A 23,325-nucleotide genomic window follows, 5' to 3' on the forward strand; every position below is an offset into this window, starting at 1 on the left:
ATAGCATGAGTCCGTAGGCACCTTCAGGACATGCAGTCTGTCACTGTTAGCGTGAGTATGAAGCACCTTCAGGACATGCAGTCTGTCACTGTTAGCGTGAGTCCGTAGGCACCTTCAGGACATGCAGTCTGTCACTGTTAGCATGAGTCCATAGGCACCTTCAGGACATGCAGTCTGTCACTGTTAGCGTGAGCTCATAGGCACTTTCATGAAATGCAATTGGTCACTGTTGGCATGAGTTCATAGGCACCTTCAGGACATGCAGTCTGTCACTGTTAGCGTGAGTTCATATGCACCTTCAGGACATGAATTATGTCACTGATAGCGTGAGTCCATAGGCACCTTCAGGAAATGCAGTCTGTCACTGTTAGCGTGAGTTCATATTCACCTTCAGGACATGAATTCTATCACTGATAGCGTGAGTCCATAGGCAAATTCAGGACATGCAGTCTGTCACTATTAGCATGAGTTCATAGGCACCTTCAGGACATGCAGTCTGTCACTGATAGCGTGAGTTCATATGCACCTTCAGGACATGAATTCTGTCACTGATAGCGTGAGTTCATAGGCACCTTCAGGACATGCAGTCTGTCAATGTTAGCGTGAGTTCATTGGCACCTTCAGGACATGCAGTCTGTCACTGTTCGCATGAGTTCATAGGAACCTTCAGGACATGCAGTCTGTCACTGTTAGCGTGAGTTCATAGGCACCTTCAGGACATGCAGTATGTCACTGTTAGTGTGAGCTCATAGGCACCTTCAGGACATGCAGTCTGTCACTGTTAGCGTGAGTTCATAGGCACCTACTGTTAGTGTGAGTTCATAGGCACCTTCAGGACATGAATTCTGTCACTGATAGCGTGAGTCCATAGGCACCTTCAGGACGTGCAGTCTGTCACTGTTAGCGTGAGTTCATAGGCACCTTCAGGACGTGCAGTCTGTCACTGTTAGCGTGAGTTCATAGGCACCTTCAGGACCTGCAGTCTGTCACTGTTAGCGTGAGTTCATAGGCACCTTCAGGACCTGCAGTCTGTCACTGTTAGCGTGAGTTCATAGGCACCTTCAGGACATGCAGTCTGTCACTGTTAGCCTGAGTTCATAGGCACCTTCAGGACATGCAGTCTGTCACTGTTAGCGTGAGTTCATAGGCACCTTCAGGACATGCAGTCTGTCACTGTTAGCGTGCGTTCATAGGCACCTTCAGGACATGCAGTCTGTCACTGTTAGCGTGAGCTTATAGGCACCTTCATGACATGCAGTCTGTCACTGTTAGCGTGATTTCATAGGAACCTTCAGGACATGCATTCTGTCACTGTTAGCATGAGTCCGTAGGCACCTTCAGGACATGCAGTCTGTCACTGTTAGCGTGAGTATGTAGGCACCTTCAGGACATGCAGTCTGTCACTGTTAGCGTGAGTCCGTAGGCACCTTCAGGACATGCAGTCTGTCCTTGTTAGTATGAGTCCATAGGCACCTTCAGGACATGCAGTCTGTCACTGTTAGTGTGAGCTCATAGGCACTTTCATGAAATGCAATCTGTCACTGTTAGCGTGAGTTCATAGGCACCTTCAGGACATGCAGTCTGTCACTGTTAGCGTGAGTTCATATGCACCTTCAGGACATGAATTATGTCACTGATAGCGTGAGTCCATAGGCACCTTCATGACATGCAGTCTGTCACTGTTAGCGTGAGTTCATAGGCACCTTCAGGACATGCAGTCTGTCACTGTTAGCGTGAGATCATAGGCACCTTCAGGACATGAATTCTGTCACTGATAGCATGAGTCCATAGGCACCTTCAGGACATGCAGTCTGTCACTGTTATTGTGAGTCCATAGGCACGTTCAGGACATGCAGTCTGTCTATGTTAGCGTGAGCTCATAGGCACCTTCATGACATGCAGTCTGTCACTGTTAGCGTGAGTTTATAGGCACCTTCAGGACATGCATTCTGTCACTGAGATAGCATGAGTCCGTAGGCACCTTCAGGACATGCAGTCTGTCACTGTTAGCGTGAGTATGAAGCACCTTCAGGATATGCAGTCTGTCACTGTTAGCGTGAGTCCGTAGGCACCTTCAGGACATGCAGTCTGTCACTGTTGGCATGAGATCATAGGCACCTTCAGGACATGCAGTGTGTCACTGTTATTGTGAGTCCATAGGCACCTTCAGGACATGCAGTCTGTCACTGTTAGCGTGAGCTTATAGGCACCTTCATGACATGCAGTCTGTCACTGTTAGCGTGATTTCATAGGAACCTTCAGGACATGCATTCTGTCACTGTTAGCATGAGTCCGTAGGCACCTTCAGGACATGCAGTCTGTCACTGTTAGCGTGAGTATGTAGGCACCTTCAGGACATGCAGTCTGTCACTGTTAGCGTGAGTCCGTAGGCACCTTCAGGACATGCAGTCTGTCCTTGTTAGCATGAGTCCATAGGCACCTTCAGGACATGCAGTCTGTCACTGTTAGCGTGAGTTCATAGGCACCTTCAGGACATGCAGTCTGTCACTGTTAGCGTGAGTTCATATGCACCTTCAGGACATGAATTATGTCACTGATAGCGTGAGTCCATAGGCACCTTCATGACATGCAGTCTGTCACTGTTAGCGTGAGTTCATAGGCACCTTCAGGACATGCAACTGTCACTGTTAGCGTGAGTTCATAGGCACCTTCAGGACATGAATTCTGTCACTGATAGCATGAGTCCATAGGCACCTTCAGGACATGCAGTCTGTCACTGTTATTGTGAGTCCATAGGCACGTTCAGGACATGCAGTCTGTCAATGTTAGCGTGAGCTCATAGGCACCTTCATGACATGCAGTCTGTCACTGTTAGCGTGAGTTCATAGGCACCTTCAGGACATGCATTCTGTCACTGAGATAGCATGAGTCCGTAGGCACCTTCAGGACATGCAGTCTGTCACTGTTAGCGTGAGTATGAAGCACCTTCAGGACATGCAGTCTGTCACTGTTAGCGTGAGTCCGTAGGCACCTTCAGGACATGCAGTCTGTCACTGTTAGCATGAGTCCATAGGCACCTTCAGGACATGCAGTCTGTCACTGTTAGCGTGAGCTCATAGGCACTTTCATGAAATGCAATTGGTCACTGTTGGCATGAGTTCATAGGCACCTTCAGGACATGCAGTCTGTCACTGTTAGCGTGAGTTCATATGCACCTTCAGGACATGAATTATGTCACTGATAGCGTGAGTCCATAGGCACCTTCAGGACATGTAGTCTGTCACTGTTAGTGTGAGTTCATAGGCACCTTCAGGAAATGCAGTCTGTCACTGTTAGCGTGAGTTCATATTCACCTTCAGGACATGAATTCTGTCACTGATAGCGTGAGTCCATAGGCAAATTCAGGACATGCAGTCTGTCACTATTAGCATGAGTTCATAGGCACCTTCAGGACATGCAGTCTGTCACTGATAGCGTGATTTCATTTGCACCTTCAGGACATGAATTCTGTCACTGATAGCGTGAGTTCATAGGCACCTTCAGGACATGCAGTCTGTCAATGTTAGCGTGAGTTCATTGGCACCTTCAGGACATGCAGTCTGTCACTGTTCGCATGAGTTCATAGGAACCTTCAGGACATGCAGTCTGTCACTGTTAGCGTGAGTTCATAGGCACCTTCAGGACATGCAGTATGTCACTGTTAGTGTGAGCTCATAGGCACCTTCAGGACATGCAGTCTGTCACTGTTAGCGTGAGTTCATAGGCACCTACTGTTAGTGTGAGTTCATAGGCACCTTCAGGACATGAATTCTGTCACTGATAGCGTGAGTCCATAGGCACCTTCAGGACGTGCAGTCTGTCACTGTTAGCGTGAGTTCACAGGCACCTTCAGGACGTGCAGTCTGTCACTGTTAGCGTGAGTTCATAGGCACCTTCAGGACCTGCAGTCTGTCACTGTTAGCGTGAGTTCATAGGCACCTTCAGGACCTGCAGTCTGTCACTGTTAGCGTGAGTTCATAGGCACCTTCAGGACATGCAGTCTGTCACTGTTAGCCTGAGTTCATAGGCACCTTCAGGACATGCAGTCTGTCACTGTTAGCGTGAGTTCATAGGCACCTTCAGGACATGCAGTCTGTCACTGTTAGCGTGCGTTCATAGGTACCTTCAGGACATGCAGGTTGTCACTGTTAGCGTGAGTTCATAGGCACCTTCAGGACGTGCAGTCTGTCACTGTTAGCGTGAGTTCATAGGCACCTTCAGGACGTGCAGTCTGTCACTGTTAGCGTGAGTTCATAGGCACCTTCAGGACGTGCAGTCTGTCACTGTTAGCGTGAGTTCATAGGCACCTTCAGGACCTGCAGTCTGTCACTGTTAGCGTGAGTTCATAGGCACCTTCAGGACCTGCAGTCTGTCACTGTTAGCGTGAGTTCATAGGCACCTTCAGGGCATGCAGTCTGTCACTGTTAGCCTGAGTTCATAGGCACCTTCAGGACATGCAGTCTGTCACTGTTAGCGTGAGTTCATAGGCACCTTCAGGACATGCAGTCTGTCACTGTTAGCGTGCGTTCATAGGTACCTTCAGGACATGCAGGTTGTCACTGTTAGCGTGAGTTCATAGGCACCTTCAGGACATGCAGTCTGTCACTGTTAGCGTGAGTTCATAGGCACCTTCAGGACATGCAGTCTGTCACTGTTAGCGTGAGTTCATAGGCACCTTCAGGACATGCAGTCTGTCACCGTGGTCAGAGCTGCTACTGTTAGGACCTGAAGCCTGTTGCTGTTTGCAGAGCTGTATCTTCTTGAGGTAGCCGTGCGTGCAGCTGGTCCCGGTGCCCATTGCACCCTGCTCCCTAACATAGGGCACACATATAGCACTGTTACTTCTAGCAGCATGGTTCTGCGGTGCCCATTGCACCCTGCTCCCTAACATAGGGCACACGTATAGCACTGTTACTCCTAGCAGCATGGTTCTGCGGTGCCCATTGCGCCCTGCTCCCTAGCATAGGGCACACGTATAGCACTGTTACTTCTAGCAGCATGGTTCTGCGGTGCCCATTGCGCCCTGCTCCCTAACATAGGGCACACATATAGCACTGTTACTCCTAGCAGCATGGTTCTGCGGTGCCCATTGCGCCCTGCTCCCTAGCATAGGGCACACGTATAGCACTGTTACCTCTAGCAGCATGGTTCTGCGGTGCCCATTGCGCCCTGCTCCCTAACATAGGGCACACGTATAGCACTGTTACTCCTAGCAGCATGGTTCTGCGGTGCCCATTGCGCCCTGCTCCCTAGCATAGGGCACACGTATAGCACTGTTACCTCTAGCAGCATGGTTCTGCGGTGCCCATTGCGCCCTGCTGCCTAGCATAGGGCACACGTATAGCACTGTTACCTCTAGCAGCATGGTTCTGCGGTGCCCATTGCGCCCTGCTCCCTAACATAGGGCACACATATAGCACTGTTACTCCTAGCAGCATGGTTCTGCGGTGCCCATTGCGCCCTGCTCCCTAGCATAGGGCACACGTATAGCACTGTTACCTCTAGCAGCATGGTTCTGCGGTGCCCATTGCGCCCTGCTCCCTAACATAGGGCACACATATAGCACTGTTACTCCTAGCAGCATGGTTCTGCGGTGCCCATTGCGCCCTGCTCCCTAGCATAGGGCACACGTATAGCACTGTTACCTCTAGCAGCATGGTTCTGCGGTGCCCATTGCGCCCTGCTGCCTAGCATAGGGCACACATATAGCACTGTTACTCCTAGCAGCATGGTTCTGCGGTGCCCATTGCGCCCTGCTCCCTAGCATAGGGCACACGTATAGCACTGTTACCTCTAGCAGCATGGTTCTGCGGTGCCCATTGCGCCCTGCTGCCTAGCATAGGGCACACGTATAGCACTGTTACCTCTAGCAGCATGGTTCTGAGCAAGCAAACACTTCCCTCTAGGCGCCTGGTACTCTCAGTGGCTTTACTTATCATTTGATGCCTCTGCCTGCAATAAGATAACAAGTATTTAACTCTTCCTCTGCCTGCAGTCACTCCTTCTTTCATTCTTGTCTCCTCCAGAGAGATTGTTTTTTTGAATTTATTCGGATAGGGTGAGCAGCTTCGAAAATAAGCTTTGTAGGGTGACTGGGCTGTCGCAAAGAAGCGTCCCCGGCAAAATGACAGGAGGGGTGGCAGACACACAAACCGGAAGTCGTAAGAAGGCAACGAGACAGTAAGAGGAGGCAGCATTGACAATGCATGACTCAGGGGCACACGTGACTGAAATGACATGACAGGCTTTTTCAGTGTCGAGTGCATGGTAATTGTTGGGGCCCTGCCCCGGATCACCGGGCAGGCCCCTGTGTGTGTCGGGAGCACCCGTCACAGGCCAGATGTGCCGCGATCACGCAGCAGATGAAGGAGTGGGGATCACGTCACCCAGCACACCGCAGCCCTGGCTCTGGGGGCACCCAGGCCGGGGTCGGACCTACAGCCATGTTCACATGGCAGCAGTACCTTTCAAAGATGTCGTTGCCCAGCAGGTTTACCATCCTCGTGCTGGGCATGTCTTTGGGCCCAAAGCACGTGCTGCTGCACCGGCATGGTGCCGTGCAATAACCACACCGGAGCCTTTGTTGGTTCGACTGACGAGCCCGGAAACGGCTTGTTCTTTTTATTAACTTGGCCACATGGTTCCCCACATGACCAAGACAACACACTGGGAGATACCATGTCTCCCAACAGGGGAGACATGCAACAGTAATCATGTACATTACATACGTTATTGTGCAGGCGAGAAGGTTTCGGTGATAGTGGGAGTACCATCTGGCAACTCTGGTGCACCTTCGGGGGTAGGGAAAGGGCTCCATGGGCCATTTTGAAGCATGGCAGCCGTAGAGGTGGGCGGCCATTTTGAAGCCTGGCAGCCCTAGAGGTGGGCGGCCATTTTGAAGCCTGGCAGCCGTTGAGGGGGGGCGTACTGCATTGCTGTAGTTTCTGATCACTGTCAAAGAGAACCTGCAGGTTGCGAGCCATACGTGAGAGAATGAGGGTGTGAGGGGGAAGGGAAAGACAGGGGAAGCGTTGAAGGTCTGAAGGATGATTATCTCCTTATTCAATCGATTGAGCATCAGACACCAAAGCGTTATATCCTGCCCTGAACAGCAGTCAAGCAGCCAGTGACGAGGGAGGAAAGGCCTTGTTCAAAAGAGGGCGGTATCCTGGACTAGTATGTGGAATGGGAATCCAAAGATGGAGAAGAGTTTGCCAAGGAACGATTTGAAGGGAGTGAAAACGAGAGGACCAGTGGCCCACTCGTGGCTGAGCCCAACTTGTAGAGAGGCGGTCGGGATGGTTCCAGTTTTCCACAAGATGGTGAAGGAGTGACCATCCAGGCAAGGGCAGTGCCCTAGAAGCCGAGGTGCAGCAGCGGTGAGGGATGAGGTGAAAGTGCATGAGCAGAGAGGAAATGTGCAAGTGATGGGTGATAGTGAGAGGGCTACCCTACCAAAAAAAAGGTTGAGAAGTCACCTCAAAAATATTTTACCATAATTGCATGTTTCTGACATTTAGTATCTCTTGTTTCCATTTTTTGTATACATCCTATTTAAGAGTATATCATTGGTTATTCACCGAATGTGCCTAATCTAACTCTATCCCACTGAAAAAGCTACTGAAGAACAAGCATTGGCAAAGCCAGTGAAGTCCTTTTTAAAACAAGCATTGGCAAAGCCACTAAGCCACCTTTAAAACAAGCATTGGCAAAGCCACTAAAGCCACTGAAGACAATGGATAGAGTGCTATTCCTATGACTGCAAATTCATATACCCTGCAGATAAAGCTTAGCGCTGGGGCATGTTTTAATAAAGAAATAGTTAAGCGGAGTAGAATTTTTTTTGCATCAATGGGAGATGGGATGGCCGAGGTGTTAGCCATTTCTTCTACCCATTGCTGCAAATTGGTAAACCCTGAATGTTAGCGACTAGGCATTACCTACTGGAGAAATTAGTTAAGTGCAGTTGGACTTGTAATTTGCACCAATAAAACACAAAATACATAAAACCTTAACTCTGCGAAATGTATAACCAGATTAAAATGCTAAATAACTGCAACCAACGTTGAAACTAGTTTGACATTATGTTGCCAACATTTAAATGCAGTAAAAATGTGTGCCTATGTTACTGGATTGTTTTTACAGAGATACAAGTTGGAAAAAATCCAAAATAAATCTTCCAATGTATCCTTGCCTGTAACAGAATCCAAAATAAATGCAGTAAACATGTGTAGTGGTGCTGGATTGGTTTTATTGAGAAACAAGTTGAAAAAAATCCAAAATAAATCCTCCGCTTTAAGACCAAACAATCCTTGCTTGTCAAAAAATCCAAAATAAATCCTGTAAAAATGGGTGCCTGCCAATTAGTGTTAGTGGATTGTTTTTACTGAGAAACAAGTCAGTAAAACTCCAAAATAAATCCTCCAACCCAAGACAAATAAATCCTTGCTTGGAAAAATCCCCAAACAATCCAAAAGTGGATTTCTTTTTTACTCGGGATAGACACATGGATGTGCAAGGCCTCTAGTGTGCCAGCTGCTGAATCCAGCCTGGAGGCGCTCGCCTAGTCTATCCTCGTCCAGGGAGGTGGTGATACACTCCCCTCCCCCCTCACTCGAGAGAGGAGAACAGTATTTAGCTGGCTCCTCTGTCCCTTTGCCGTGCTGCTCCTGCAGCAGAGGCTGGCACAGCAGTAAATTATTAAAAGAGCAGTGATGAGGTCAGCGTGTGCCATCCAAATTCAGCCGTTACCCCTTTGATGAATGGTGGTTTAATGTCTGGATCTGGAGGGCACAGGCGCTGGGTCATTGGCCCTCATGGCCATGAATCTGCGAACATGAGAAGCAGATGGGAAGTAGACCTCAGCTTCCGGGGGCTGGAGTAGGGACGGTCAGAGCTAAAGTGAAGCCCCGTGAAATGCGTCCCAGACCGGAACAATCCAACACTATATCCCGGACCACAAGCCAGGAAGCCAAAAGCTTCAATGCAAACTATAATACACACATGTGGCTAGCTGGCACAAAGCCATCTTGGCTCTCGGGCATATTTCATCGATTGTTTGTCTCCTTGGAACCTTCTCTCCAAGGCTATTAACTGCCTGACCTTCCGAGTCACTCGGCTAAGGCTGGGAATCTTTCATACTTTGTCAGAAAAATCATATACTCCCAAATGTTTCTGCACAAAAATAACTAAGCCTTCAAAAATTGGAATGATTTACAATTTCTTAGCCGAAATGTAGGGCTCCATCTAGAAAGGGGTTACTGCTCTCTGAACCAGTGATTGAAATGAGCGGGAACGGTCAGGAGCGGCGTTCCGCTACTTTTATTTTTTTCTGTTTACCATTCCTCTACTTTTTACGACCATATTCACCATTCTATATAGAGGATCTTTCCTTTCATGTCCCTGTGCAAGTGCAAAGTTGTAAGAGTAGGGTCACTTAGACTAGTGCGATGCCCCGGCTGCAACACCATGTCACACGTTGTACTAGGCTTCCACCTACCCTCTCCCCTGCCGAGACTGCAGTTCCACTACTTTTTTCAGTAAACTTCTACCACTGCTGTAAACCCAGCAGGTTCCTACCCAAACCAAGTGTTAGATCGACGTAAGGGCCATATCGGTGGAACACTGACCTTTGACCTGGCCGTATCACAATTATTTGACACCAAAAAGGGATTTTCATGTTCTTGGTCCATAGTGTAACATCATAACATAATTTTCCCACATAGCTTAGAGCTTTGACAGCTTTGCGAGGATGCAATCATACTCGGGAAAGAAAAGCACCTTTGCATGCACAACACAGCAATCTATGACCGCAAGGGCTTATTACACAAATACATACATAGAAACATATTTTGAGTTTCTCTTTATCATGTTTTATAAGACCTGCTTTTAGCCCTGTGATCTTGTGTTTACCTGTAAAATGTGTCCATTATTTTTGTTTACAGTGAGTTCCACCCCTGCGTGGCCCAAGCTGGCGCCATACAGACCCCCGGGGCAGCTGACCTCTCCACCCATGTTATTTTCAGTGGTGTACTGCATTCTTTGGAGCGTGGCGATGCAGACGTATGGCTTCCTCATAGTGCAGCAGCAATCATGGTACAACGCAGACGACATATACAGGTAAGACCTGCAGCTCCAGGCTTGCATCTCGGCCTTGCGTGTTGATTTGCTAAAATACTCTTTGCCTTGTGAAGATCTGCATCACTGACCATTGCACCCCACATGTCATAGAGTGCCCCCTGCTGCTGTCCCATTGGAGAACCTGCACCATACCAATGCTATCCCTCTCTCGGGTTGGGATTACTTTTCTAATCCTACTACACCCGAGCTTTCCCACCCGGCAACAATGTTTACCACCCATCTTGGAAGACAGTGAACCTTGTAGAGCAGGCACCAATGTGTTGGCATCAGGAGTTGGAGGCATTGATGCCTCTTAAATGATTTGATGCCGGCTCGATTGTCGGCATCTTCTTTGCCTGGGGGTCTTGAGGTTATTGTTATGGCCTGAAACACATCTTGTGTCATTCTTGAAAATATCCTAATTATTAGCACTGATTAGGTGTGTTGATATTAGATAGTGCCCTCCCCCCTCCCAGTGGGTTTTAAATATAAATATAACTCACTTGTAGAATAGAGAAGGGAGGCCATTTGTCATGGGCACTCGAGAATGGGCCAGAGGACTCACTATTCCACCCTAGACCCCCTTGGACAGTTCTTTCTGCCTCATAATTGGAAATGCCTACCGAAATGCCTAGAGCACAATTGCCATCGACTCCTCATGACTTCCCTACCTTATTACCACTGCACACAGGGCTTTTCCCCAGCACATATCCAGTCGCACTTCAATCCCTCTCTGTTCTGTGCCTTGCCCAACCCCTGGTCTATGTGCCATTATTACCCAACACCAACAGGGCGGGCACCCATGATCTGTCCTGCTATTATAAGGGCCCTGCTGCAGAGCTATCCCAAATACTGCCATTAACGTCCTAAGTGTTTCTGGTCGGAACACCTTGTTTTCCAAATCAAAACAAATATGTTTTTTAAACAGTCGGATTACATAGATTTGGCGGGAGGGTTGATAAACCATTTGTGTCTGCATGGTGCAAGCACACTGCATGCACACCCCGCAGGGGCTGTTTTATGTCTCTGAAGAGATGCGTGAATGCAATGAAGAGAGGGCCGAAGCCTCTACATTTCCATGTCTCTGATGGAGGACACCCCCTGTCTTTTCAGTGCCTGTTACCCAGGAAACGTCACCGCCAATACGGAGCGCACACTGTATGAGAGGGCCCACCGGGGCACGAAAAACTATAAGAGCTACGATAACACAACCTTATACCTCCTGACGGCCTGCCATTTTGTCATCATTGCGTTTGTGTTCTCCAAAGGAAAGCCATTCCGGCTGCCAGTCTACCGCAACTGTGAGTTTTGCAGGGCCCTAACCATTGGCCAGTGTGCATTCATTGAGAACCTACATGTGTTTTCGGAATATTATGATCTGGGTTTTAATGTAGTTGCCAGCAGTGCATCAGCATAAAGGCGCCTGCCGTACCATGGATGTACTATGTTCCTGTGACCCTACCTATGCAAGCACAGAGCAGTTCTACACACATGGCATTGGGGTGTGTGTATGTGTGTGTGTGTGTGTACTGGTGAAGAGTTAGTACATAACACTCAACCACCGCCTAATCTCCGATATATCTTAATATTCTGGCGTCTAAAGACAAGACAAGTGATGATCTGAGCCATTTTCTTCCCGAGGTTCATTTGTCACGTTTTAGAACTCAGTCATGGCAGTTCATGTTCACGCTTTCATTCCAAAGCCAACCTGTCTAGAAAACCTTATAGATTTCCACTCTCAATATCACTTATCTATAGGGTACTTTCTGCTGGATTCATCATGCCTGTAGTCAATCAAATAGTGCGCACAGGTTATTACTCAATGTCATTATATCTGATTTATTGACCTCAAACGGATAAGGGGCTGAGTCGGCCGGGCCAGTGTCAACCCTCTGACCGCAGGTTGCGTTCTTTGTTACCCGTTGGTTTGAAGAACTTCTCATGGAATGTTTCTGTTTATTGGATGGGAATATTGACCTGATCCATATCAAATGAGCACATGACGTCATCCATATCTGGCCCATCATTCCTTCCATCATCAGGATGCAGTACGCATCGTGACACGGCAGGAAGATTCTAGGCCACGGTGAGGACTAAGATGCCCCAAACTCCTGAGCCTTGCGCACTACAACTGGAGATACCGCGGTGTAAATGTACTGTATGTGATGGGATATATGCCACCTGACTTTAGTCATATACCAGTGTGCACATGGGTAATATCATAGTATGTATCTGGAGTGTGATATGTGAGATTGAATTATATCAAAGTATGAACGTAAGTTGATACATAGAAGAATGAGTTATATGTGATTGGGCTCAGAGTCAAGTGAATGAATTATATCACACCATAAATGGGATGAGATATGATGTGTGTGTGTAATTTATATAGCGCTTACGCCTAAGCATTTGCATAGAACATATATACAATACAATAACACCCAACTGGAGTTGGTACCCTTTTATTGACATCAGACGGATGAAAAGCTGAGTTGGACTTGTCAGGATTTGAATCTGCGACCTGCAGATCACACACAGAACACAGCAGCGAGTGCTCAACCCGCTCAGCTTATGATTATGATTGGCCCAGCCAACCTCTTATTTATGAATGCACACCTAGGCCTGCCTGTCATGTGACTCACATTACTGATCTGAAAAGCAATTTTAAAATTCCCAACAACAGCTTCACTAATTTAATTAACATCAGATGGATGAAAGACTGAGTTCAAACCAGGGACCTGCAAGTTACACATAAGCCTATGCATTAATCCACTGAGATATCTTACTGCAGAGTTTTTAATGTGATGTCCTACCTGGATAACATTCATAGATGTGCAGAACTCCATTCCCTTGTGCTAACCACCCGTTCCCGCAGCCAGCCTCACCCAACCACTAGCCTTTCCCTCCCTTCCTGAAGTGCATGTTAATTGGCCACACATCAGCCCAACTTCTCCTGAACGTCCCTGAAGATGGATGGCTCTTAAAGGATATTTGGGCAGATTGGGTCCGGGAAGAAAATTCACGGGAACTTGTGAACCCACCTGAATCTCACAAGGAGTTTCCCTGAGGCCCCCAGATCATGTGTGAGAAAGTTTGGCCAGGCTTCCTTCCAGAACCGGCCATTTGCAACAGCAAGCAGAGTACAGCAAGTATGTCTATTGACTCCCAAACTCTGCCCACATTTTATAAACGATCTGCCAAATGAAGTAGGAACTCGAACAGGAAAGGCCCAGAGAAAAAGGCTCTTGTGTGCAGCCGATTCCCTCATGTTGGCAAGAAAACTAGAGGCCTCGCAATTGATGCTCTGTAAAATGCACAGCTGTTGTACGGACATCAACAGAACAGAATGAAAGGGGATGATATTTGGAAATGACAGAAAGAAACTGAAATCAGGGCATTTGGTAGATTATTATTATTGTATTATTATTGTATTTATTAAGTGTGGATCTAGCTTCAGGAAGCAGCAGAGCACTTTACAAATCATTGCAAGAAATACACACGGGGGAGTGGGGCGCTAACAATGGGCAAGGGGGAGGGTGGGCAATATGGCAACACGGGATCTAGAAGCAAGCAGGGAAGGAAACAGTGGGGAGCAGATTGCCCGCTCTCAGCATTAGTGGGAAGTGGGGGTGTGTACACCGAGATGTTAGATATTTCTCTGTATTTGCACAAAACTCTAGAACAATCTAGAAGAAGAGAGTCAGAGAATTGCAGGTCTCCTCCGCTGCAGGAAGAACATTACATCTCTCTTTTTTGGCGCGAGTTAATATTTATGCTTCATTCCATTCTTTGCTGCAGAACCTTGAGCGCTGAGAAGCCTTTTGGTTGTAGCGCCTCCCATACGAAAGAGATATCGAAATTGAAATCAGTGAGCTTCGGGCCAGTAATGAACGAGGGAATGAGTTCCCATATTGAGGAATTTTGATCTCAGAGTCCCTGAGTTGGAAACCCCTCCCAAGTCAAATCATGAAAAAGGAAGAACTAGTGAGTCATCGTATGACAAGGTTCCTCAAGAAATGTGTTGTGAAGACATGCCCTAAACTGGATGTTGAGGCTTGATGAGGTATGGTGCAGAAGTGTGGGCATATGGCAACTTGCTAGACAAACTAGATGCCATGAAGCGCATTTTATGGGAGTCCTCCCTAAAGCTACCAAGAAGCTTCACCCCAGCCCCTCTGGAAATGGCCCGTTTCTCCGCCTAATTTCCAGAGAGATGAAAGCTGCTGAGGCAAGGCTCTTCTCAAAATAATCATTATCATGAAGCTCAGAAGTGATGTTCGTGACACGGAAGAACAAGACAAGATGTCACGACCAAGCTACCTCCTGGGCTTGTTGAAGTCTTTCATAGGCGCACCGAACCTCAGCACCGTACCAAGCATGAGTTATCCTCCTCCCACAAACAGGAGCCCAATCAAGCAAGCTTTAAAAAAATTAGCTTGAGGGAAACCACCGCAAAATTTAGTTTCTTTTGGTGGAATGCTACTGTTAACGGAAGCACCAAGCCACCATCCTACGCTTTGGCGTGCCTTAGGAGAAGCGTCTCTCTAACTGGCTGTCATTCATTCAGACAATCTCCACCACATTGTCCCCATATCACGACACTAAGAAACGAAAACTAATTTACCAATATTGAAACCGAGGGCAGTGGCAACGCCAGGTGGCTATGGCTTGCTTATCTGTCTACTTAACACCTGCAGTTATGACGAGAGACTCCAGGTGTTTAAAGGCAGCTAATGGGTACCGCCTACATACATGCTAATGACTACACACAGCCCGTTCTTCATTTGGTACCACTGTCTTCTCCTCCATCGGCACCAGACGTGGGTAGCGTCCTTGTTCATCTTGGAATGCTGCAAAGAAATTGGTTGAATTCAACTGGCAACACCCTACCTCTAACCACACGATATGCACCTGGTTAGCAATGTTATGTTGTGTTATTTTGCATTTATATAGCGCTCTTTTTATCATTGGTATGACCTCAAAGTGCTGGTAGGTTGAACACCCTCGGGGACCGTAGTCCAGGCCAGTTGAAAGAATAGGGTGTCGAAGGGTGCCTGGGTGCACCAGTTATGTGTGCAGCTGATGTAATTGCCTGACGGTAGCTGAATCCAGTATTGATATCGGTTCAATGTGTGCAGTTTGGTGGGTGGACCCCCAGTCTGGGCTCTAGCTGCATTAGGCCTGTAGGACGCTTATGTGTGCAGCTGATGTAATTGCCTGACGGTAGCTGAATCCAGTATTGATATCGGTTCAATGTGTGTAGTTTGGTGGGTGGACCCCCAGTCTGGGCTCTAGCTGCATTAGGCCTGTAGGACGCTTATGTGTGCAGCTAGGCCAGTTTGTCATGGGATGTAGCTGCGTTTTATTAGAATGATGAGGTGTTCATGGGGTAATGTTTGTATGTGAGAAGCTTGGCCGCATTGATCAAGGGGTGTAGCTGCATTCTAGTTGTGTGATGGTGTAGAGAAGAGAGTAAGCATAGTGATACTGGAGGGGAGTGTTTGGGTGGAGTTATGATCTAAGGAGATGGATATTCCGGATTTCAGGTATGCGTTTGCTTAATATTGACTGAATAAGCGTATTCAGTGGCGTCATTGCTCGGGATCTCATTGAGCAATTAGTCATCTGGTTGCAAGGGTTCAGTCGCTTCAGATGGTCGTGGTCGGTATTACGGAAAGAGCCACGTTTTTAGAGCTTTGCAGAATGTCATATAGTCTTTGGTTTGTCGAATATGTGGGGGGAAGCGAGTTCCACAGAGTTGGGGCCAAGGTTGAGAAGGCGGATCCTCCGATCCTGACAGAGTTAGAGGTTGGGATCACTAGAAGGAGGGCAGTGCTTGATCTTAGGATGTGGGATGGGACGTATGGTTTTATCGCTTCTTGTAGGTCTAATTGGCCAGTCTTGTGCACTGCTTGGTGAGTAATGCATAGGGTCTTGAAGCTGGCCCTTCGTCTGACTGGGAGCCAGTGGAGGGTTTGGAGAGCTGGTGAGATGTGGTCTCTTTGACCCAGGAAAAGGAGCAGTTTAGCAGCAGTGTTTTGCGCTCTTTAGAGTTTGTTAAGATGGTAAGCCGGGGCTCCTAGGTATAGGGAGTTGGCATAGTCCAGTCTCGACATCACAATAGACATACATTTTCGGGTAGAAGAGGTAGGGGTAAATGCACCTGAGAAGTTTGAGGTGGTAGTGACAGCAGTTTGACACGTTGATTTCACAGGAGAGGCTCCATAGTACAGCCTAGGTTTTTCACTGTGTTGGGGGGGGCGGGGCGGACCGAGGGACGGGGGCCATGGGAGCGGATGTGGTAAGAGGGCGGTATCGCCACACATCATGATTTCAGTTTTCGCAGGGTTCAGGAGGAGGTGGTTTATTGTCATCAATCGGTCAATATTGCGAAGACAGGCTTTAAGGTTGGATGTGGATTGGTGCTTGATTTGCAAATTCTTAGGATGATTTGGGTATCGTCAGCATAGTTGTAGCACGAGATGTTGTGCATGCGATGATTCCAGGAAGTGTGTTCATATAGAGGTTGAACAGGAGAGCCGATAGGCATGCGCCTTGGGGTACTCCAGTGTTCACCGAGCGAGCAGCAGAGACAAAAGGGTAGAGGAGGGTTAGTTGTTTCCTGTCACTGAGGAAGGAGGCGATCCACTTGAACATGAACTCAGCAGACAACTTCGAGGTCAGCCTGGTTTTTGTGAACAAAGCAGCCCTTTTCTCAACCAGGACAAGTTGGCGCTTCCATCAGGGCCTCCCTACTATATGGGCATCACTCTTTGCTCTCCCTGGCACAAAGCATCAATCATGTCTCTCTCTGCTTTTCCCGTCATCAGTTCTCTTCCCCAAAAGTACCCCTAGAGTCCCACTAATCAATCCAGTTCACAAAGGATTTAGGATGCATTTCCCTGGACAACTGGTAGCTCAAATAGAGTGACTGTTATTCTGGGGGGGCGCTACTGTCTTAAATCTTGGTTTCTGTTTTGGCAACCCGAGACCTCTGCCTCGCTCCCAGGAATATGACCTTTGTACTGGGCTGCAGGCCTTTACCTAATCAGCTACACACATTCCTGTCTAATTTGTTCAAAGGCCTAACTGAAGTGGGTGTATGTATGCACTCCTTGCCACGCCTGGGAATCATAATGCGACGGTCAAGTGCGGGATGAGGCCTCGTGGTTCTGTGTTTTCAAACATGGCCTGCGAGGGTTCAGGCTTTCTCTTAAATGCAACACTACTACATGTTATGTTATAACTATCATGCATGTATACTATATCCTACATAATTCTATTGCAAAGCTACTGGTTTGTTACCCCCTATGTGATTTCCCCCTGCCACCAGTTATTCGTATCCATGTGGCACCCGCTGGCCCCTCATACCACCCTGTACTTACTCTCCATGTTTCAGTCTAAATCCTCTAGGAGGAGCTGCGATCTGGACATGCTTCCCAACATAGGGAACCAGGGAGCGGACAACACTGTTGGCAACTTAGGCATCCCTGCCACAACGATAAATAGGAGCCTCTTTTCAACAAATTCAGGATAAGCGGCTCTGGGCAAAACACCCCAATCGGAACACAGTTCAGGTTAACCATGTTCTGCTATTGACTGGAGTTTACATGGACTCAGAACAAGGTCTGGAACAAGGAGGGTGAGAAGATCGATGACAGGCCAAGCAGAACCCTGAGATCCTTGATGTCTGCCTTCCTTCTTGAATTCCTGTCTTTTCATAAGTTTTCTTTCTTTGGATCTTAGCTTATTTGCATACTATTCTTTCTTGTTCTTGCTCTTATGTCTTACTTTATATGTGGTTTAATAATTGTACTGTTATTTGTTTTGAATCAAATGAAATCTTGATGTGTCCCCTACCCGAGCGATTCGGATGCTTGCTATTTTCACGACTAGACAGATAGTGCTTGTGAGCAGGGATCGCCTGCACTCTTTACTGTGGAATTATGCTTCCACTGACTGCTGTGCTTTGTCCCCACAGATCTGTTTGTCAGCGTGCTAGCCATCGAGGTGGCGTTCACCTTGTTCCTCATCTTTGCGGACTTTCCTGGTCTCTACACAGTATTAGAGGTACGTATGCCCAGTAGGAAACACCACTACCCTGGGCTGGTGTGCAGTGAATTTGGCATCGCCAGATAGGCACAGGCATGTGCAGTTATTGCTTACCTCGTCCAGGGTTTTCCATACCCTGCTTACCATATGGGAGGTGTGGGCATCATATGCCAGCCATTGCCAATACCCAGCTACTAACAGCATATGCAAGGTTCTGCCCTTAACATGTATTGGGTATTGCCAGAATGTGCCGGGAATGGGGCCGCAGGAGGGGTAACATCCTAGTTTGATTCTGATTTGATTTTGAATATTTCTAACAAGCACTAGACAGATTAATCTATATTCAGGCACAAATTACAACTATCTTAAAATAATTTGCAGTGTATAAATCATGTGTGCATACTTTAAAAAGGACTATCTATCTAAAAAGGAACGTTTTCAACTTCTTTCTAAACAGTCCCAAGGAGTTACATTCCCTAATTTCAAGGGCAAGCTTGTTCCAAAACCTGGGGGCAAACATTCCAAATCTCCTGTCCCCCCTGAAGACCAGATTGGAGCGAGGAACACAAACCAACAGTTTGTCTCTGGAGTGCAGATCTCTATTTGGATAATACCGAAAGATCTTCTCACAAAGATACTCCGGAGCAAGTCCATTCAGGCACTTATAGATCAGACAGGCCACTTTAAATGTGATCCTGTCTTCTGCCCTTAACCAGTGAAGGGATCTACGTAGAGCGGATACGTGATCCCTCTTCCTGAGGTGTCCAATCAAGCTCACTGCTGCGTTCTGGGCCTTCTGCAATCTACTGACTGGTTTTGCTGGTGTCCCTGCCATTAGACTGTTGCATTAGTTAAGGTGGGTATTGGCCATGGCCACCACCACTACAGCATGATCTTCCTCCGGGATAGATGGAAGTACATCCCTCAATGTTCGTAGTGCATGGTATACTGCCTTAACCTTGGCCCCCACCTGTGCTTCTCTACCAGGATTCTCGGGCCATATGCAGCCAAGATATTTTATTTGTTTGGCATCCTAGAGTTGCTCACCCAGGATCAAGGGGGCACCATCTGTCTTTCGACTGTCATCTTTCCCTTGGGGCCAAACAGTATCACCTCCATCTTGGCTGCATTCAGCTGAAGCTGATTACACACCATCCATCTGTTGATATCATTCATACATAGAGTTTCTCAAAGGCGTCCTCAATGTTTTTTTCTCAATGTAAATCTGTGTGTCATCGGCATCGGAGTGAATCCTCAACCCATGCCTCCTCAAGATAGTGAGTAGTGGATGAATGTATACATTGAAAATCAACGGGGACATAGATGAACCCTGTGGCACCCCACACTCCAGGCCTACAATAGCTGAAATGAACCCCTCCAACACAACCCTTTGTGTCCTTTCCTTCAGAAAGGATCCAAATCACTTAATTACTAGTTCTGAAGCCTTCCCTATATTTCCAATATATTGCAACATAATGCCATGATCCACAGTATCAAAGGCCGTGGAGAGGTCCAACATCAAAAGTATAGTAGACCCCCCTTTGTCCGCGGTCTCCAGCAGGTCATCGTGCACCGCCAGCAGTACTGACTCAGTTCCATATCTGGGTTGAAACCCAGATTGAAATTTATCTAACAGCCTCTCCCTGTTTACAAACAACTGGAATTGTGCACACACAACCTTCTCCAAATCGTTTGTTGGCCAAATCAGGTTAGCTCTCGGGCAGTCATTTTTCAGGATTCCAGGGTCTAAGTTTGGTTTTTTCAACAATGGTTTCACCTATGCTTCCTTCAAAGCTTTTAGGACCTTGCCCTCCAGCAATGATTTATTAACAAATGCTGTAATAAACCATGTAATATTAGCCGCCAGGCATATAGCCGTACAGGTGGGCATTTCAAATGCTAAGTCATTTGATGGTTTCACTTGATTAACAAGGGAATAAATCAATTCCTCATTAACACATTGAAAGCCAAAACCCTCCTCCCCCGGCTTTTCCTAGCAGAGGTCTTTCTCTTTCATCGGATCTCTGCCTGTCTCTTGAGCCTTCCCTATAGCAATACTCTTTTCAATGGTCAGAATTCTTTCTATAAAAATGTTTTTAACCTTCTTAGCTTATTCATGCGAGGGGGTCAACATGGCCTTAGTGCACAATGGACTCCGAAATCTGGAAATCACCTCAAACAATGTCCTTGCTTGGTTCCCTGCCTGCGCAATCTCCTTGTGTAAGACATCTTTTTTAGTTTCAAACAGGGCCACCTTATAAGACTTCAAAACACCCTTTGCCCTAGCTGCATCATTGCTTGATTTCGTTAATCTCCAAAATGTGTTTGCTAACCACAGTTGTTTGCGCAGCAAAACTAACTCCGGTCCAAACCAGGGTTTGGGTTTCTTGGTTCTTTTTAGTTTTAGGGGTGCATAGTTCGAGCAAATATCCCCCAAAACATCCATCCCTTTATTAAAAAACTCTTCACATGGAAGTGATGCGATGCATGTATATTTGCTAATCTCGCCTGTACTCCTTCTTCTGGAATTGTGGCTAGATCATCTACTCTACGCATCCATACTTGCGAGTTCTCCCTTCCCCTCCTCTCTGCATCCCATTCCATAGGAATCCAAATAATGGAATGCAGTGGTCCGACCATGATATTGGAAGTGTCTCTGAGAGTGCAACTACCTCTCCTCTGGCTTCTACCCGATCCAAGCGCCTGTCCTCTGGCTGCTACCCGATCAAAGCACCTGTCCTCTGGCTGCTCCCCGATCCAAGCGCCTGTCCTCTGGCTGCTAACCGATCCAAGTGCCTGTCCTCTGGCTGCTCCTCGATCCAAGCGCCTGTCCTCTGGCTACTACCCGATCCAAGCGCCTGTCCTCTGGCTGCTACCTGATCCAAGCGCCTGTGCTCTGGCTGCTCCCCGATCCAAGCGCCTGTCCTCTGGCTGTTACCTGATCCAAGCGCCTGTCCTCTGGCTGCTCCTCGATCCAAGCGCCTGTCCTCTGGCTGCTACCCAATCCAAGCGCCTGTCCTCTGGCTGCTACCCGATCCAAGCACCTGTCCTCTGGCTGCTCCCCGATCCAAGCGCCTGTCCTCTGGCTGCTACCCGATCCAAGCGCCTGTCCTCTGGCTGCTCCTCGATCCAAGCGCCTGTCCTCTGGCTGCTACCGGATCGAAGCGATAGATGTCCTCTGGCTGCTACCCGATCCAAGCGCCTCTCCTCTGGCTGCTACCCGATCCAACTGCCTGTCCTCTGGCTGATACCCGATCCAAGTGCCCCTCCTCTCGCTGCTACCTGATCCAAGTGCCTCTCCTCTGGCTGCTACCTGATCCAAGCGCCTGTGCTCTGGCTGCTCCCCGATCCAAGCGCCTGTCCTCTGGCTGTTACCTGATCCAAGCGCCTGTCCTCTGGCTGCTCCTCGATCCAAGCGCCTGTCCTCTGGCTGCTACCCGATCCAAGCGCCTGTCCTCTGGCTGCTACCCGATCCAAGCACCTGTCCTCTGGCTGCTCCCCGATCCAAGCGCCTGTCCTCTGGCTGCTACCCGATCCAAGCGCCTGTCCTCTGGCTGCTCCTCGATCCAAGCGCCTGTCCTCTGGCTGCTACCCGATCGAAGCACCTGCTGTCCTCTGGCTGCTACCCGATCCAAGCGCCTCTCCTCTGGCTGCTACCCGATCCAACTGCCTGTCCTCTGGCTGCTACCCGATCCAAGTGCCCCTCCTCTCGCTGCTACCTGATCCAAGTGCCTCTCCTCTGGCTGCTACCTGATCCAAGCGCCTGTCCTCTGGCTGCTCCCCGATCCAAGCGCATGTCCTCTGGCTGCTACCCGATCCAAGTGCCTGTCCTCTGGCTGCTCCTCGATCCAAGCGCCTGTCCTCTGGCTGCTACCCGATCCAACTGCTTGTCCTCTGGCTGCTACCCGATCCAAGCGCCTCTCCTCTGGCTGCTACCTGATCCAAGCGCCTGTCCTCTGGCTGCTCCCCGATCCAAGCGCCTGTCCTCTGGCTGCTACCCGATCCAAGTGCCTGTCCTCTGGCTGCTCCTCGATCCAAGCGCCTGTCCTCTGGCTGCTACCCAATCCAACTGCTTGTCCTCTGGCTGCTACCCGATCCAAGCGCCTCTCCTCTGGCTGCTACCCGATCCAACTACCTGTCCTCTGGCTGCTAACCGATCCAAGTGCCTCTCCCCTGGCTGCTACCTGATCCAAGTGCCTCTCCTCTGGCTGCTACCTGATCCAAGCGCCTGTCCTCTGGCTGCTCCCCGATCCAAGCGCCTGTCCTCTGGCTGCTCCCCAATCCAAGAGATGATCGTATCGTCGTCATAATCTTCAAATCATGATTATCCAGCAATTCAGCTAAAACAGCTGAGTTTGAATGCATAGTATTTTGCAGCCAGATATCCCAGTCGCCCAGGCACAGGAGCTCCTTCTATTTGCTCACTGCCAGCGTCAAATACGAGTCTATTGACTCTCGGAAATGTCCTAGTGACTGACCCAGGTGGTCTTGGAAATGGCATTACTTCCCTCAGCCTACACTGCTCCCAGGCTCCCTGGGGAGGCAAAGTGGCAGAGAGCAGGGACACTCATCTGGGACACTGGACTCCTTTTTGCTGCTGTGAGGTCTGCGATATTGGGCAAACATAAGGGGGGCGAGGCACCGAAGGGCAAAGTATTGGGGCTCCTCTTCCTGTAGGTAGAACATAATATACAAGCAGGGCCGGCCTTAAGGGTAGCAGAGCCCTGGGCGAACAGGCGCCCCCCCCTCGCCCACAGCGCCCCCCTGGTTAACAGGGGGCGGAGCCAGGACGGGCAACTTTTCCTCACTTTCGCGAGGAGGGTAAATAGGTGCCGTTAGCACCCCATTGTCATTGAATGAGCCCGCCATTGCGGGTTAATTCAATGACAATGAGGCGCCTGCCACACCTTCTGCCACCACGCCAGCTCGGGGGAGCGCTTGAAAGACTCCCCGGAGCTGGCGTGGTGGGGGGCTAATGGCGCCTTTTCTTGATAAAAGTGTCCACGGCGGAGGAGCGCATTTAAATGCACCCACCGCCGCGGGTACCTTTTACAGTAAAAGGCCGCCTGCTGCGCCTTGTCCCACAACGCCAGCTCGGGGAGCCCTTGAAAGACTCCCGCAAGCTGGCGTGGCAGGGGCAAAAGGCGCCCTGGGGGG

General features: G+C 48.7%; 1 protein-coding gene across 1 annotated transcript in view; it reads left to right on the plus strand.

The window, feature by feature from the left end:
- Positions 1-23,325, plus strand: part of LOC138492787 (probable cation-transporting ATPase 13A4) — a 302,290-nt gene that overhangs the window by 272,150 nt on the left and 6,815 nt on the right. The window contains exons 27-29 of the mRNA XM_069620146.1: positions 9,945-10,119; positions 11,233-11,420; positions 18,098-18,186. Coding sequence (XP_069476247.1) covers positions 9,945-10,119; positions 11,233-11,420; positions 18,098-18,186 — 452 coding nt within the window. The remainder of the gene's footprint in view (positions 1-9,944; positions 10,120-11,232; positions 11,421-18,097; positions 18,187-23,325) is intronic.

The sequence above is a fragment of the Ambystoma mexicanum genome, chromosome 10 (assembly GCF_040938575.1).
Source record: "Ambystoma mexicanum isolate Mex_15411 chromosome 10, UKY_AmexF1_1, whole genome shotgun sequence".
NCBI lineage: Eukaryota > Metazoa > Chordata > Amphibia > Caudata > Ambystomatidae > Ambystoma > Ambystoma mexicanum.